Here is a 16,879-nt window from a genome sequence, read left to right on the forward strand (position 1 = left end):
ACAATATGACTAAAATTTAACCAAGTGAACTGAAAAAAATTACAATGTTTTGGCCTGCGTTGCTGAGTATGAGTAGGGCTAGTAACACTACACAGTGCAGGTGTGAGCAGACAATACACTTCCCGCTCTAAACTGGAAGTGCTAGTATTATCCCAACAGTGACTATTAGGGTTGGACATGGGCTAATTAAAAACCCATGCAGCTGGGGTCTCGTCAGCATTAATAATTACTTGTATCTGTTTCCACCACCTTCTACTCCTCACCCTCCTCACCTCCATCTTCTTTCCTCTAAAAAAAAAAAAAAAAAAAAAGTAATCTCTGTGCATGTATGTAATTACAGGAAACATAATGCATTATTAATGTGGCTGCAGCAGACAGAAAGTTCAGGTTTACAGCTTACCAGTGTAGAGGTAAGTTGTAGCTACTGGCAACAGTCRGCTTGCCCGTGCATTAGCTAATGAGAGTTTCCAAGAGTACCAAGAGAAGTGGCTAAATAATACCAGCTGTTTAGAAAAGCACGGAAGCTGGAAGGAATTATGTGTCTGAATCTACCATTGAGATGGACAGCTAGGGACAACCTGTAAGAATGATTCCAGGAATAATTAACCTGAGTGACAATATGGTTGTGCATTTTCTTTGATCYACGAATGTGATTATGCTCAAAACCAACTGAACAAGCTGGAAGTCTCCAGAGGGTGGACAGAAAGGAAACAGGTACAGGCAGTACCATGAGATGAAGCACCCCAAATAAGGACCTTTACCAAGCCTCCTTCCTACCAAAACAACAGTGTTCACAGTGAGCTGGAAAAAGTATGCACATATGTCCTCTGATTTCGAGGAATATCAGACAGGTCAGGCCAGAAGTGCTCATTTCCTGGCACACCAAACAATGACCTATGATTACAGACATGTAATCTGTCAAACTGATATCTGTACATTAATGTGGAAGAAATGGTTTCCCTATTTCATTTTCTGTTACTCTGTACAACATGTTACACTGCACAGAATATGGATGTGGAGCCAGAACTGCTGAAATGAAGGCTTAGAACAGYAGAAATATACTGCATGACTTGAACAAGTAATAAAGTTACAGATTAGATTCACAGACATTAATCCAGACCTGCTTCCCCAGTAGGATCCCTTTGTACAGTTTCAACCTGAGCCACAATTTTCCCCCCTTTTCCAGGGGTTCTTTTTTTTTTTTTTTTGCACAAAATTTCTTACTGCTCATTAAAGTGCCTAAAATGTAAAAAATTAAAAAAAGCAGCAAGGAGCTGTCCTAAAGCTGAACAGTCAGAAGCTTCTCCCACAGACTGCTGATGTGTCTCACAAATGTCAGGGATCTGCCAAAAAAACTCAATCAGACTCCCTTTCCAATGGGTCAGAGGGGAGAACCCTGGTCTGCACCCAGAACCAAAGGGTTAGCATGGAATTTGGCACGCATGCAATGTTAAAGCTTTGTTATCCCAGATCACTTGCATGTTACTGAACAAGTGCTGCAAAGGATTGTCACGATACCTACCATTTGGGCTGTGATCCCTCACTTCACCCTGCTGTCCTCCAGAGCCTTCCTAGCAGCTTCTTGCCAAATGTTTATTCTTTCCACAATGGGAGCAGTGGGGAACAATGGAGATTACAGTGAAAAACACTGCAGCCCTGGCTTTGTAGATGACTTCCTCAGGTTTGAGTGGCAACAGTTAACTACAACCTTTTCAGCTACCCACAGCCATTGACTATTTCCATACTGAAGACAGGCTTTTTAATACCACTGTGGGGAACTGTGTTCAGATGACAGARAAATCCTTTYGTAATTATTTGGGCTAATCCTATTAGGAAAGAAAGGCTTTCAATTGCTAAAGCAACAAAAAAACCTTTCAGAGAAGGAGCCCACCACTTCAAATTAAATCAACACACCCCTCCAATCCAGGATAGCCTTATTATTATTGCATATAAGAAAAGTTGTGTTAACTGAAAAGATACTTAACATTTTAAGAAATTTACTTAATTTTTTAAAAATGCATTTGAAATTACTACAAATTCAAAAGACAACACTCTGCTTCCATGCACGTATTTTATTTGTACTTTACTAGTCCTSAGTTCTACTTGTATATTTTCTAGGTAAGAGTAAGACTTCTACAGAATGGCATAATTTTATAAGGATTTTGCTTAGGCTCCAAATTTATTCTACAAGAGAGGATACAATTTACRTTCCCAAAATTTGCTGTCATTTTAATGCTGTGGTAGCATGACAGACACAGAGTTAACTCTTTCATGTGCTCATCAGAAATTCAGTTTGAGTGTTTAAAATGACAGTAACTTGATTTATTGAGCAATAAGATGAATTATTTTTCTATGGCCACCAGCCAAACAAGCAATCTTTTAATAAGGCATGTGCAGTCACTGCATTTCCTTTATGAGGGAGGAAAAAAAAAAGAAGCCAATTTAAAAAAAAAAAAAAATTGTTCTGAGGCGCATAAAATAGACCTAACTTGGTMTACAGGTACATCCAACCATGTGGCCTTGGGCATTCTCATTCACATTGTCACAGCTGCATCTGTACATGCCTCTCCTCCAGAGAGAATCCTAGCTGGTTCTGGATGAACCAGGATGATGCTCAGACYCTTTTGCCACAACAGACTTCACCCAAGGTGTTACTAGAAGCTTTTGGTTCCTTTTCGTAAAATAACCTGACATGGTTACTCTTTTCTCTCCCTTGCAAGTTTTCTTTCTCTCCTGAGAGCACATTTCTAACACAGGCACCACAGACTGTTTCAGGAAGAACTTCCAAGTTCCTCTTGCTGAAGGAAGTCTCCAGCTTTGCAGGAAATAAAGATACATTTTTACATCAGAGAGATGAATGTCACTGAAGCTTTTTTTAAGAATTCCTGAACAGAGAACACCCTCACAGAAAAATTGGTTTAATGTCTTTTTTTTTTTTTTTATTTTTCCTTCTCCTTATAACTTTGAGGAAGTGCTGAGGATCTAGGAGATGCACAGACACAGAGACAACTTCCCATGCTCCATCTAACTCATCTACAGCATGCTGGCTGTCTGCCTGGCTTCCCACTCAGCACATGATCATGGAACAACCTTCGGTAATTGTTTGGACTAATCCCCGTAGGAAATAATTTTACTTTTGAGGTATCCAAAGTCTTTCTGGGCATTCATTGGAGTTTCTGCACATGCATTTCAGAATTCATGGGTTAGTCCCTCAGGAGCTAACTGTTGGTCTGGAATTCCCAGCCTGTAACACACATTCMTATGAGTCCCTAAGGCATGTGCTTAAGGCTGCTTAGGAAATTTTTACTCTGACCAGTTGCTAGACTGTCTTTTTTGAGCAGAAGAATATGTCCTTGTGACTTTGGTCCCTGTGATACATTTTTGCATTTGCAGATGTACAAACCCCCTCAAGTTAGAAAAAATACAAGCAGGATTGCATATCTGTAAAAGACTCTGGGAAAGAGTTTGATGCCTGACCAGCAGCACCGGTTGTGTTTAGCCTGAGCATGAGTGTGAAAACAGAGGAGAAAGAGGCAGATGCTTTGTGGGACCTCTCTTCATTTATTTAGCAAATATATGAGTAACTGCAAGACTTCTTTACAGCCTTTCACATGATGAAAACACAGCAAAGTATTTTTGTAAGTGGAGGRAAATATTTTCCTAAATGGTGAGAGAATGTGAGAATATTAAAAGCTACGGYCATCTCGGAAGTACATTGCTGCTGTCAGTAATTATGCCTAAGTTATAAAACTCAAGTAACTAATTTCAAGCCTGTCTTCTTTTGCAGAGCTGTCTTTCTAGCTGAGATCAAACACACCGTTTTGTGAATCGATCCCTTTTCCCTTCCCCACAAGCATTCCTATTTAAACATCTACATTTTCACGCAGTAACATTATGCATCGTGTCTGAAATTGACATGATCATGGAAATTCCCAAAGGAATTTAGAGCACGGCTCATGTTGCTCTTGCTGCACAGGAAATGCAACCATTCTTACTCATCCTTCCTCTATAATGAAGAGTCAGATTCATTGTCCTGCTGTGCTGAGGAGGAAATTGCTGCATAATCTCCTTTCACAGCTAGACAATCCCCTCTTTCCAAAGCAGGCTAAGCATGCAAATTCTCCAGACATATTTGATGAATTTCTAATCACTGTGGGTGAAACGACAGGGCAAAGGCGACAGTTTCAGTGACAGAAGCCTTGTGCTGACTCCCTGCTGAAGACATTGTTTTCCTTGTATATTCACCCACATATTAATTGTGGGTGATACATATTAATTGTATCTGCTCTGGCACAAATAAAGAATGATAGGTCAAACTGTAGCCAGTCTAAAGATGAGTTAGAAGTCTTGAAAAGACTGACACATTTCTCACCATTTCACACGGACTGCAAAATGAGATCCCCAGTGTCTCCCAGTTAATGATTTTGTGTCACCAGGGAGTGCCTTCAGACAGTTAGGATGTTCCCCTCCATGTCTTGAACTAAGAGAAGAACCTTTTGGACTGTGAGGAGCAGGCCAAATTATGCAGCTTGTCCAATAATTTTACACCCTCTGCAATTAGATTTTCCTGTGTGGGGAATAGACACAATTCTTTTTTCCAAGTCTGAACAGAAAACCAAAAAGAAAATCTGCTATCAAGAAGCAACTATTTGCTACATTCAAGTAGAACTCTTAGGGGAATTTTGAGAAAGTATTTGATGGTTGCATGGAAAATAAGAACATTCCAGCACTAACAAAACTAAATGCTTCTTATGCAAGGGCAAGTGAACCTCATGTTGTAGCATATATGTCAGTAGATAAGCATAGGAGGGCAAGGATGGCATTTTCTAGCTAATGAAATAAGTCCACAATTGTACATGAGAACTGCTTTTGYACCTTTCTCTGCCTTTTTGGCCTAGCCCACAAATAGTAAAATACTGACATATAAACTGGAGAGATCAAAAAAGGTTACAGAAAGTAATACAAACAATTACAGAAGAGACAAGACTCCTCACAGACCTAACTACAGAAAAATAGGAGTCAGAAAGGTTGATTTCTCTCTCATGGCCACAGCGTAGGAGAAAACTCATTTAGCAGAGCCATCATCTTTTTGTTGTGTTTTTCCCCCACAAGTCCCTGAGGCACCCATTGCTAGCTGTGCCTAGGACAAGGACACAGGGCTGGGTGGGCACTGGGGCTGGCCAGCCTGCCTGCTGATGCACGTCTCTACCTGTTCTGCATMCCCACCGTCCACAAGCATGGGCTGGTGGCAGAAATTCTGCCCAGCATCAAACACTGCTTTCCAGAACAGGTCAGCTACCCTTTCTCCCTGTGGCCAGGTAGAGGAGGTAGAGCAGCATGACTGCTTCACATGTGGCCAGTTTGACAGGCTGACAGCTGAGACTCTTGTTCAAGATATTTTGGTTTTAACAGGCRGCATTGTGAGCAGAGATTGTGCTCAAAATTATTTAGAACAARTATTTTCTGCAGAGCTACTGATGATCAAGACACGGTCAGGTCTAGGACTGAAGAAGAAACAGTCTTCAAAGATCAGAAAATCATGCAGAGCTCTTTAAAAACTCACTGGACCCTTATCAGTCAGTGTTTCTCACAAATGCCATAAAGCACTTTGTCACACTGACAATTTCCTGTGATAATAAAAGGRGACATGCCATGAATGCGGCAGTGTCTAAGAAGTGAGCGATGAGATCTGATTGTGACAGAGGCTAAGCAGAAACACCATCCCATACTACCATGCTTTCTTTTCCTTTCTGCTTTGACTATCTTTTCCTGTGCTCCATCACCCCTTCAATACTAGAATACAGCAGAGGAGCTCTAGAGCAGCAGGTCTAAACAAATCATAACCAGCTCTGCTTGTCTCCCATTTCAGAGTTAGCTGACACCCATTTCTTCTTAAAGGGCTTTTTAAAGAATTCTTTTCCTCCTTAAGAAATTCACAAAATTTTGTGCAAATTATCAACTCTAATGTGTTTTTACTATAGCTACACATTGTGTTCTGAAAATTTGATAATAGTAAAAATATTTGACTCTCTCTTCSTAACCTTTTTTCTCTATCCAGAGAAAATTCTTCATCCAGTACTTCATAYATGATACTCTTGGGTTGTTCTGAATAGCAATCTCATATTTTACAAGGTATTTACAAATAATTAAAGCAATTCCTCAGGATGAAACAACATGAACAGGAACAGATTCTTATCAAATTAAAAGGAAAGAAACCCTCCCCTGTACACAGCTTTTCTTACTGACCATCTGCTAATAGTGCCCATGTGTGTATGAAATTCATTTGCACATTTAAATTGAAAAGCTCCATTTGCTCAGCTTGCCTATAACTGCGCTCTCTTGCTGGGGTGAATATTAGGTCTCTGACGTATGCATAGTGAACACATAATTGCAAATTCAATCCACATCCAATTATCTAGARTTTTACTACATATTTGCTACATGCAACTCAAGCAGTAAGTGTAACAGCACATTAGTTCTCCAGGTGCCCATTTGGCTGGAAGAATTAGTGGGGTACTGGCATTTAGCTCTTGACCTTGAAAGTGTAATTCAGTTATGGTGTTGCTGCCAGCATGAAAAGTCACTTACACACTTGATGCAGGATACAGATGTTGTGGGTATGACACCAAGAATCCTCTCCATCTGACAGAAACCTGCAACTAGACAGGTTAAGGTAAACAGTCCCTAACCCATGTGTAATTTCCTCTTGCATGCCTCCAGCAAGGCATTTCACCAATGCACAGCCCAAATGCASTGTATGACCACACATGGGGAGGATTTCAGACTGGTGTTACCTCCCATGAAGCTTGGGACTCATCGGCCACTCTCAGTGACCACAGTACACTGGTATGACTACTAGTCCACCAAAAAAAGATACAGAATCTATGTTCACAACACTCCTTCCCTGATCTATTTTAACCTTATTCCTCCAAACTGAGAAATATTTAAAAGGATGTACTCTGCAGATGCAGCTTGCCTAGTAGCCAAGAACAGCATCTGATTCAGAGCTCATTACACCAGGGTTCCGAAGCACCAGTTCTTCATCAAGACAGATCGACATGCATTTGAATGAGCTGCATCACTGCTCAAGGCAACAGCTCTTCATTCTTCCTGCAAGATTAGTGCTTATGATTCTTCTGGTCTCTCACAGTCTCTGAGACAACTGTTATCCAACTGTCTGTCAAGTATTAGCTGCCACTGTCTCAGCTAATGGGTTTTGTGTAGATCATTAAAATATTCAAGAACTATGCATAGCCTGCAGCTTGTTTTAAGCCAAAYATTTCCCCGGTGGGAAATGGAAGGAAAGAGCCATTCCAGGGAAATAATAAAAGTCATACTAACAGTATAAAAAGTACAGTGCGAGATTAGACTCCAATCCTATTTCACTGTGTGCCCTGTGGAATCACTCCACATTTGTATTGTTTTAAATAACATAAAATATTAAGGAATTTGAAACCATCAATGCAAGTTTTGGACTTTCTTAGAATGGAAAAAGGTGGGGGGTGGGGGGTGGGGTGGCATTTAATTAGGCGAAAGCACCACGCATTTAAACCTACTGCTCTCTCAGAACAATAACKAAACTGTTGAACTAATGCCCCATGGCACTGGACGTCAGTGTTTGAAAGCTTACAGCAGAATTTTAGCTACAACTGAAAGAACAGTCTCAGTTACTTATATAAAAACACCGACATTTCAAACAAATACAAGCATCACATGTGGTTAGCCCACTTCTAATTTGAGAAAACTACAAAAAGCTTTCTGCCACTGGCAATTTGTGCCACAACTGGCACCACTAGATCCAAGGAGTAGCTTTCTACAATGCAGGTAGCGGTAGCATTCACAGCTGGGTATGTCTACAAAATACAAATTATTGAAAAAGCATCCTAATATTTCTTCCCTGGGGTATGGCTTATAATTTTCTTTTAGAAACGACCCATTGCAGTGATACTCTTCATCAAACCTGCTGACATTTTGGAAGGCTCATCTAAATACCTGTCAGACACTTGACTGCGTTATCAGGAATCATGTTTTGGATCATTGTGAATATTACCAGAAAGATATCAGTAATAGAGTTCAGATTCCACTTTATGAACCTCAGAAAAATAATGACTGTATTAAATGCTGAAGGGTTATTACCACCCCATGCATAAATGGAAAACTTTGAGATAAACTCAGTGGCACGTGGTATTTGTAAAAGCTTTAGGCTGCAGGRCTATGTCCAGTCAAATCCTTCCTCATTAAACATAAATTCTGAACATTTACAGCTCTGGAGCAAGGAGCTTTGCTGTGCTGAATAGACAAAACAGAAACAAATGGACAAATGAAAGAGCCAAATGCTCCGGGTTGGGAAAACAAGTTGTCTTTGTTGGCTGGTACTGTAGTACGGTAGGTGTTACCTCRCATCTCTGTTCAAGAGCAATGACCATGGTTGCTAGATTTGGGAGGGCTGGTGTGCAATGCCAGTCAGTGGCGTTTTGCCCCACAGTACACAGTTGTGGGGTGGGATAGGYACCATGACTTGTCAGATGTTCCAACATTGCTCAGTAAATGATGGGGACAGATCTTGCTCTCAGTCTACAGACAAGCATGGCTGGGCTACCTCTACATCACATAACACCTCACTGTGGCTCTGCCCTTCATTAAAAATCATGTACATATGTCTTCTTCCAGCTCTCAGTGCCTAAACTGTGGAAGGGGTGAGTGTCAGCTCACCCAAGTGGCGTTTTCACGGCATTAATATAGCTTTATCATTAACTCCCTCTGGCATAGTTAAAGGCACCTGGGAGTCTCTGGGAGTTGCAATGTCTGTTAGGATGATATGGAAGAACTGCTTAGAGTGAGAGAAGCTGGGATGGGAGGGTGATATTCATATTGCCTCCTGGTAAAGGTCTCAGCCCACTTAATCCTGAATATTGCGCTTAACTGTCTTGAAAATCAGTAGATGGCACAGCTCAAAACGACACAAGAAGCATGTTAATGATGAAGTGGGCAAACACTGCTCTCACACTCCGTCTCACTCCATGTAGCAACCTAAATTTAGCCTTTATGGTCATCAAAAGTTAAAAATGCCCCATGCTATTTGAGCTTGCAACAGAATTTATAAAGTTTGGAATTCAGAAGTCTGTGAAAAATGTTTCCTGTCTTGTAAAAAGTGGATCCCTGTAGAAGGAAGAATTTGGAATAACTTTGCCAAAGGACCTCAGGCAGCTGGATACTGTGATTAATATAAACTACCAGTAACATCCATAACGAAGKTGAAATGACTAGCAAGAAGAGTGGGCAGTCAGGAAAAGAAAATCCTGTGAGGAAATACAGGAGACTTTATATGCGTACCTAGTCACTGAAAGAAAATACTGATATCCATCAGACAAGATTCATAAAGGGTGACTGCTCCAGGGCATAACTTTCTTTTCAAAAAACACCAAGTGGGTGTTTTGTCATACTTGTCAGCTATGGTGGATACAACTCAAAGTCACTGACTAGCTGGCTACTGCTAAATATTTAGGAAGACGCAAACCTAGAAGGAAGATCACACTGTAAAAGGCTGCTCTTTAATTGCTGCAGTGACTACAGCGATTCCTTCTCCTTGCTGTACAGGGGGAGAAGGTCAAGAACAGCAGAAACCATTAACAACCTCCGGGAACATTTTGATAATGAAAGTCACAGGAGATACAACTTTCCCATTTTGCATCCAATTAGAAGAGGTTACCAAAAGGCAATTTAGAAGAGATGTGGACATGAAGGATAGGATAATAATTTCTTCCCAAGGGTTTAGCTTGGCTCCCACTGCACTATTACAATACTGCTAGAATAAGAATGTGAAAGAAGAACATTGCTTTTAATYTATGTGATAGAAACTGCTATAAATTGAGTCTCAGTCATAAAGCGCCACTGTGTTTGTGAAGATGCTGATGAGGGGACAGTGATTGGCTTTTCAAAGCCATGCATCTATGGAAAGTTTACCTTTATGCATTCAGTCCTCTGCCTATAGCTTTTGAAATACCACTTCTGTGATGCCGCTTACATTTTTTTAAGAAGTAAATAGTAATTTATCAAGGGTTTTTCTAAAGTAAATGGAAACATTCAAAGCCATACACTTTGCAAGTTATTCTGAAAAGTAACAGTTTACTTTACTGTTCATTTTTTATCTACTGCTGTGTTATTGGTTCCCTCTCCCTAGACAAAACCATTGGCCTTTGTGGTTGACCAGAACTGCCCAAATTTGAAACTTATCATTAAAACAAAGCAATGGATCCAAGCTCTTTACTCTTTTGTATTTCATTAATTTTATCTTTCYGCTTCATCACATACCTCCACTGCCAGACCACAAACTTGAAACAACCCTTCATGGACCAGGGCCCTGCTAAGCCACAGGGTGTCTGTTTACAGCCTAAGATCTCCCCTGGATGAATGCGGACTAGAAAGACCAGAACACACCATCTAAGAAAGCCTGCTCTGTGTGTTTCCCTGTCAAAAATTAAGCCATGATTAACTCAAATTTGGTAACTTAAATTCCCTTTCAGATTCTTCTCTATGTTGGATTTTTCCCACCAAAGCTGAAAAAAGAGAAACTCTACCTCTAAAAACAAGAAAGTGAGCTGTCATCATGTCYTTTGGAGGACAGAACAGTCTCCTGAAGTGCACAAAGGAACTTGCATTGCTAGTCTCTCCTGGGGCTAAAACAGGAGCAGAGGGGCCTAACCTAGCTGAGGTTCTCAGTGACAACCCAAAAGCTCCTTCAGAGCAAGACTGGGGAACTACAGAATGCAACTACAGAAAACCCTGCAAGATTAGGTGGTTTGTAAGAAGGCTTTTAATGTCATGCCATCTTTAGATAGCGAGTCTTGCAGAACAATGAAAATTGTCTCTGGGAGATGTTACCTATTTCCTTATTTGCCTTATCTGTGAAATRTAACTATGGGAAACAGGGTTTGTCATGCCAGATGAAATCATAAAGGTACTCAGATTACCACTGTCATTGGTGCCTGCCATGGAGAATGAAATTGGAACACACTGTATGCTGTGGTAGGTTGTAACAAAGGATTGACACATGCCTTCACCACTGCTCTTTCAATAGGATTTTACTAACTAGGAGGTTTAAACTCATTTTACATTAAACAGGAACTGGTTAGCTGACCCTGCCCTTACTCACTCACTGTGTCCTCAGARCAAAGCGAAGTACTCTCTCTAGAGACCATTATTCAGAGAAATAAACCCACTGAAATGATAGAGYAAAAAGCATGAGGTGTTATAGTGCTTTCCCTCAACCCACTGCCCCATCAGGTCATCAAGTCTATGGCTTTCCTGGAGAAATAGCCTTTCGATCCTTGGCACAGATGAGTTAAATGCTGATTGCTGAAGATGTCAGACTAATTTTTTTACAAGAGCAGGAATTGTGAGTCCTGCTGTGCTAGCATAACTGCAACCTGAGTAATGGCCTTCAACATCTGAACTCCTTCAGCTTTATAAATTGGTTACAGTATTGTCCTTTTCCCATCCTGCCCCAAATGACTCTACACAGTTACCTACTACTATGTCATAAAAAAATTTTTGCTCTTTCACCCCAAAATAGCAACATATCAGAAGTTTAGGAGCTTTTTACTGTATATTTAAATTTTATGACAAAACAACAGAGACTTTTTTGAGATAAAAGAAGCTGAACATGTGTTCAGTGGCTAGGCATTATCCCCGTTTTTGCTCTGATCCTGCACTGTGTGGCAGCACTTTCAATCATTCTATCCTCTTTGTCTCTAGGTTGTAGGGGGAGTATTAGAAATTAACATCTGTCAGATTCAGAATAAAATGAAACCAAACAAAACAGAGTAAATTGAATGAATGCAGAAAAAAATACATACACTATATTTCACTATATTGCAAGATACCTAATCATCAASTCATGCTGTATCTTAAAGGAACCGTAAATCACTTGGACCTCAGTAAGCAGGAAAGACTCTCCATCTGTCTTTCCTTGCTTCTACTAGTTTTTGCCACACATCAAAGAGAAGTGCACTCCTGTTGGTAGGTTGGTACCTGCCCATGAGCACCATTAAGAAAATAAAAGAAAGAAATCTAACCAAAACTCCGAAGTCAGATTGCAGGGTAACTTAAGTGGTCTAAGGACTTGATACAAATTAAGACTGCTTGAAAAAAAAAATTGCTTGAAATACCAACGACATCAGAAGGTCTTTTCAAGTTTGGGTAAGTATCCTGAAGGTAGAAGAAAAAGCCACATAAAAACTGTGTAATTGGGTTCAAGCTCTCTGTCTTCCAGAAGTGCTGATTCATGTTTGCATGAGTCTTAGAAAATTAATGTTGTTTGAAAGTTGACTTCTGTCAGGTATAACATAAATAAATACAGGGAGAAGGACTGGGTTCACTTCAGGAGACAAAGGAAAGCAGAATTCAGCAGAAACTTAACTTGCTTTTTAATATTTTAGGATACAGATGATTTATTGGCCAGGCTGCTTGCTTTGTATATGCAAAAATGTTCCTGTTAAAAGTATTCTGAAAACTAATGACCCTAACATCATGTCATATAAGATTTTATTGCTCAGCATGAACCATTTTTATCAAAGCAGTTCTTATTGTACTTGAGCAAATGTAACAGGCAAAAAGTCTTTGCATGCTTCCTTTCTATGTGCTGTATCTGGTCATAATTTAATATACATTTTGGAATCTCTTATTTCACGATGAGAAGGTGAAGTGTTAGGAAAGTGCCTTGCTGTGCCAGRCTTGGAGCTTGTAAATTAAAAACTACAGAGAGGAGAGATGAGCAGTCCAAACTGGCACATTTCTTAGCCAATTAATCTTTTAAAAAATTCTGTGCAGGTTACAGAGGCCATCATGAAAGTCTGTAGAAAAACAAGTTTAAAGTTATCTATAGGGCAGATAACCAACACTGGATCTCTCTCTACAGCCAGAAGAGAAACTCATTCTCCATTCCTCTGAAAAAGAAGCTACTGGCAAGGTGGGAACAGACTCCTACCTGTTCTTTATCCATACTCTTGCCTCCAGTTTGGCATTGTACCAACGATAGATAGTGGTCAGGAGGAAGCATGCTGCAGAGAATATGCTCCAGGCACATCCAGTGCCAGCCCATCTTGTGCAAGTAGACAAATCTGAACCRAGAATCCCCGTGCGAGACAATCACATTGTTTCACATGTTCACAAATCAGATGTTTCACATCTGAAACATGCAGACGATGTGGCTTTTTGCTGGAAGAAGGGCCTCCACAGATATTTTAGGGAGAAGCCCTTAGTAGGCAGCACAARCACGTATGTGGGTAATGCTGCAAGGTGCAGCTAAGCAAATGCTTCCATTTGACAGATACTCCCACAGGCTCTGCCTCTGTGCAACTTCCTCCTTTCCTACTGCTATAAATGCTCAGCCTTTGGTCCAGTTCAGATCTCAGAGCATGGGTATCTGGACTCACGTTGGCTGCAGATACAGCAAGCTTAGGTGAAGAATCATTCCTGCTCTACAACCCGTACTGCACTAGGCGATGGTTCCCACACAACAGGAACTGTAGTAATTCTAAACAGCCTGCATTCCATCAATTCCCTCCTCCCTCTTGCACCATACAARTGTCCCTGCACAATACCTCCACCAGAAGCCTGTGTGCAGTGCTGATGCTTTTAGCCAAGGAAACCTGATTGCTTTTGAATTTCTTTCCGTGTATGTTGTAACTTACAAATGAGAATGTAAGTTTTGGGACCAATTTTCTAAGGAAAGGGAAAACTGCCAAATGTATGCTATTGGGGTGAGAAGCCAAGATTCCTTTAACAAGTCCCAGGAGAGCAAAAAGACGACCACATTTTCATTCTCTAGTCTTGAACAGATAGTTGACTGAATCCTTAATAACAAGGCATTAGAGTGAAGTCTAAGAYATAGTTTTTCCACTCCAGCTCCTAAGAAGAAGAAAGTCACAGAGTCACATAGCACTGATTTAAGTGTATGGCAGTACTGGGAAACAAGGGGTAGAAAAACATCTTCCATCCCCAAATTTTTCTAATGTGATCAGGAATGGCCTCTGTAGTCCTCCGTAGGGAGCACACAGGGCTCCAATGAAAGTTGTAACCTAGGGCATATAGCAATAAAACARGGGGAAATGGCTTTAAACTGGAAAAGAGTAGGTTTAGRTTAGATGTTAGGAAGAAATTCTGTACTGTGGGAGTGGTRAGGCACGRGCAYAGKTTGCCCAGAGACCTTGTGAATGCTCCATCCCTGGCTGGGTGCAAGACCAGGCAAGACGGGGCTTGGAGCAATGTGGTCTAGTGGAAGGTGTCCCTCTCCATGGCAAAGGGGTTGGAACTAGATGTTCTTTAAGGTCCTTTCYAACCCCAAATTCTATGATTCTGTGATTACACAGTACAAAATATACATAAATCAATCCTTGGACTGGCGTGGAAAAGAAGGTGGGAAGTATTTTTACCTGTCAGGGGCAGCATTAACCATCAGTGTCAAAGTCTCACACTGTGAAACTCCTTCCTTCTTCCTTGGACTACTGACCTCTCACTCAGATCACCAGTCCTTTATGTGAAACTCAGAATGCRTCACAGGGTGTTCTTTCTCCTTTACTTAAGAATGGAGCTCCACACTCTCAAAATGGAGTGTATTTTTGATAAGTGTAGGAATATGAGAACATAAAAGAACAGGGATCTTCAGTTTTGGGATGTCAGTTGTGGAGTGTTTTACAGAGATGGGATATTTTTTAAACTTCTCYCTCTCTGAATATCTGTCACTGAAACTCCAAAAGAAGCAAAGCAYGACACATATCTGTTCTCTTGTGAAAGCCCTGGGGGAGAGAACCTACTGAAACACTCTGCTGTTTTCAGATCTTTCCCAGTGTCTGGCCAACAGTGACAGTGCTGGCATRTTCTCTAAACATCTGCTATTGTCTGAGAAGTGGAAGGAAACAGTTAATTTTATCTCCTGTGGCTGTTACAAGATTGACAGTGACAAGTGTGAAATGGACATGTCCCCCTGAAATTCAGAAAAGAAAAACCCTAAGGAACTTTAGAATAAGTGTGTGGACTCAATTCCCTCATCGCTGTGTAGTGTGAGTAGACATTCACATCTGTTAGCAATAAAGCAGCCTCCCTCCTGCTTTTCCTACCCAGCCCAGGCAGCAATATCCAATATTGCCCTCTCTCCTCTATTACTTATTTTAGTGAATTGAATAGTACTAATCCCAGTACACATTAATGCTTCTGAGAACAGAACAGAGASRATTTACTGTTTTAAACTGCTCCAGGAATTATTCCTGCTTAYTCTGTGGCTAGGCATCAAGGGGAAAAGAAGGCCAAAAACTAACYCTTCTCACCTTGCTGGCAGAAAGCTTTTTAAATAACCTATCAAATTTCTGTAATTCTTTCARCAAACACTTAAAAATTATCAGACACATAGCTGAGAAGAAAGTCTAGGAAAATCCACAGAAATGGCTTTGAACTTTCCTCCTGGTGTTCTTACAGTAGCTACTAGATGTGAGTAAAGGGCATTCACATACAGTTTGTTATAAAGCACACACCACATTTTATAGCAAGAACTGTCTGGGTGGATTGGACCATTGGGCTATCTCACYTGCCATCCTATTCCTGGCAGCTGGCAACACTTTCTGCTTCAGGGGAAAGTTAATACGCTACCTCCCACAACCCCACTGACTCTGATCGTATGAAGTAGCCTTCCAGACTGCTCAAAACCAGGTTGATAGATGGTGGATTTGGTTCTAGCAAAAAGGTGGAAGGCTCTTCCTAATTGTTCTCAAGGGCAAAAGGTGTACAGAATTATGTCTGTAATGCATGTTTCCCTGGGAAACATCACTACTGAGGAAGAAGAGTCACTTGCCCCACTGGCACTCCTGTGGCTCCCACTGTGCTCCTGAGACAAGCAGAGAGACACCTCTCTTTCCCAGGAAAGAGCCATTCCTGTCTCTCTGTCCCAGCTGAGGAGAGACACACAAAAAGATGTCCTCACCTTACTCATCTCCCCAAGGATAGTGAGGCACAGAAGAAAGAGCCCCAGGAACTTTAACATGTACCAGCTGGCATGCAGATGAAAGGAAATGTGCCCAGGTGGGGATGGCTGGACCTGAGGGTGTTCCAGCTACCCCAGGGCCAGGGGCTGTGGAGGCAGAGGAGACAATGTTTGAAGCTATACATTRTTTGGAGAAGTCAGGGAAGAGAATTCCAGGTAGGAAACACTGGAGCAGTCTCCTCCTCCTTTGCCCTGCCCAAATGTATATTTGACCTTTCTGAAGGAAGGTGTTTAGACCTCAATACTCAAAAAGAATGTCTCTGAGGATTCTAACAGTATATAACAATACCAATTGCACCTATAGTTCAGGAATCCTACTCAGTCACTCTCGACCTCKTAATGCAGGTTTAGACAGAAGCTCATTCTTTTCTGATCCAGGAAGGGACAAATATACTTGTGGATCTTGCCAGAAATAATTTAAACAACTTGTATGTACTTACAGGAGGAAGTGTTTGTTCCTTCTGTTGAAGCTTGTATCCTAAGCATGGGTTCTGCAACACACAGAAGTAACAATAAAGTTGTAAGAATACAGCCACAGATACAGCACTATACTGGAGGAGCCTCAACATCTTCCTCCAGTAGAGGTTTCTTTTTATTTTTTTTTTCCCCTCAGTAGTCAGAAACCCAGCAGGAGAGAAAAAAGTGAAATAAGCTTGAGAAAGCAAGGAACTTCAAAGTTGGTTCAGCATGTCCTAGGCGCACTGTGAATAATCAATTACAGCAAAAACGCTCTACAGTCCTGGGAGGAAAGGCCAGGAGAAAACTGGCAAAGACAGAGTAAAATTTTCAGCTGTTTCTGACAGCATCAGAGGAAAGTGGAAAGCAGTAGGTCTTGAAGCTCCACAT

At 41.0% G+C, this 16,879-nt stretch overlaps 1 protein-coding gene across 4 annotated transcripts in view; it reads right to left on the bottom strand.

Annotated features, from left to right (window-relative positions):
• The window catches only part of NRG1 (neuregulin 1), a 168,617-nt gene that overhangs the window by 103,924 nt on the left and 47,814 nt on the right, over positions 1 to 16,879 (bottom strand). For 2 of the 4 annotated variants that reach the window (XM_057373269.1, XM_057373270.1), the window contains exon 5: positions 16,474 to 16,524. The exons of the other annotated variants lie outside the window; for them this stretch is intronic. In XM_057373269.1, coding sequence (XP_057229252.1) covers positions 16,474 to 16,524 — 51 coding nt within the window. The remainder of the gene's footprint in view (positions 1 to 16,473; positions 16,525 to 16,879) is intronic. 4 annotated transcript variants of the gene reach the window in all.

The sequence above is a fragment of the Malurus melanocephalus genome, unplaced genomic scaffold (genome assembly GCF_030028575.1).
Source record: "Malurus melanocephalus ecotype Western Australia unplaced genomic scaffold, MMel_1.1 scaffold_191, whole genome shotgun sequence".
NCBI lineage: Eukaryota > Metazoa > Chordata > Aves > Passeriformes > Maluridae > Malurus > Malurus melanocephalus.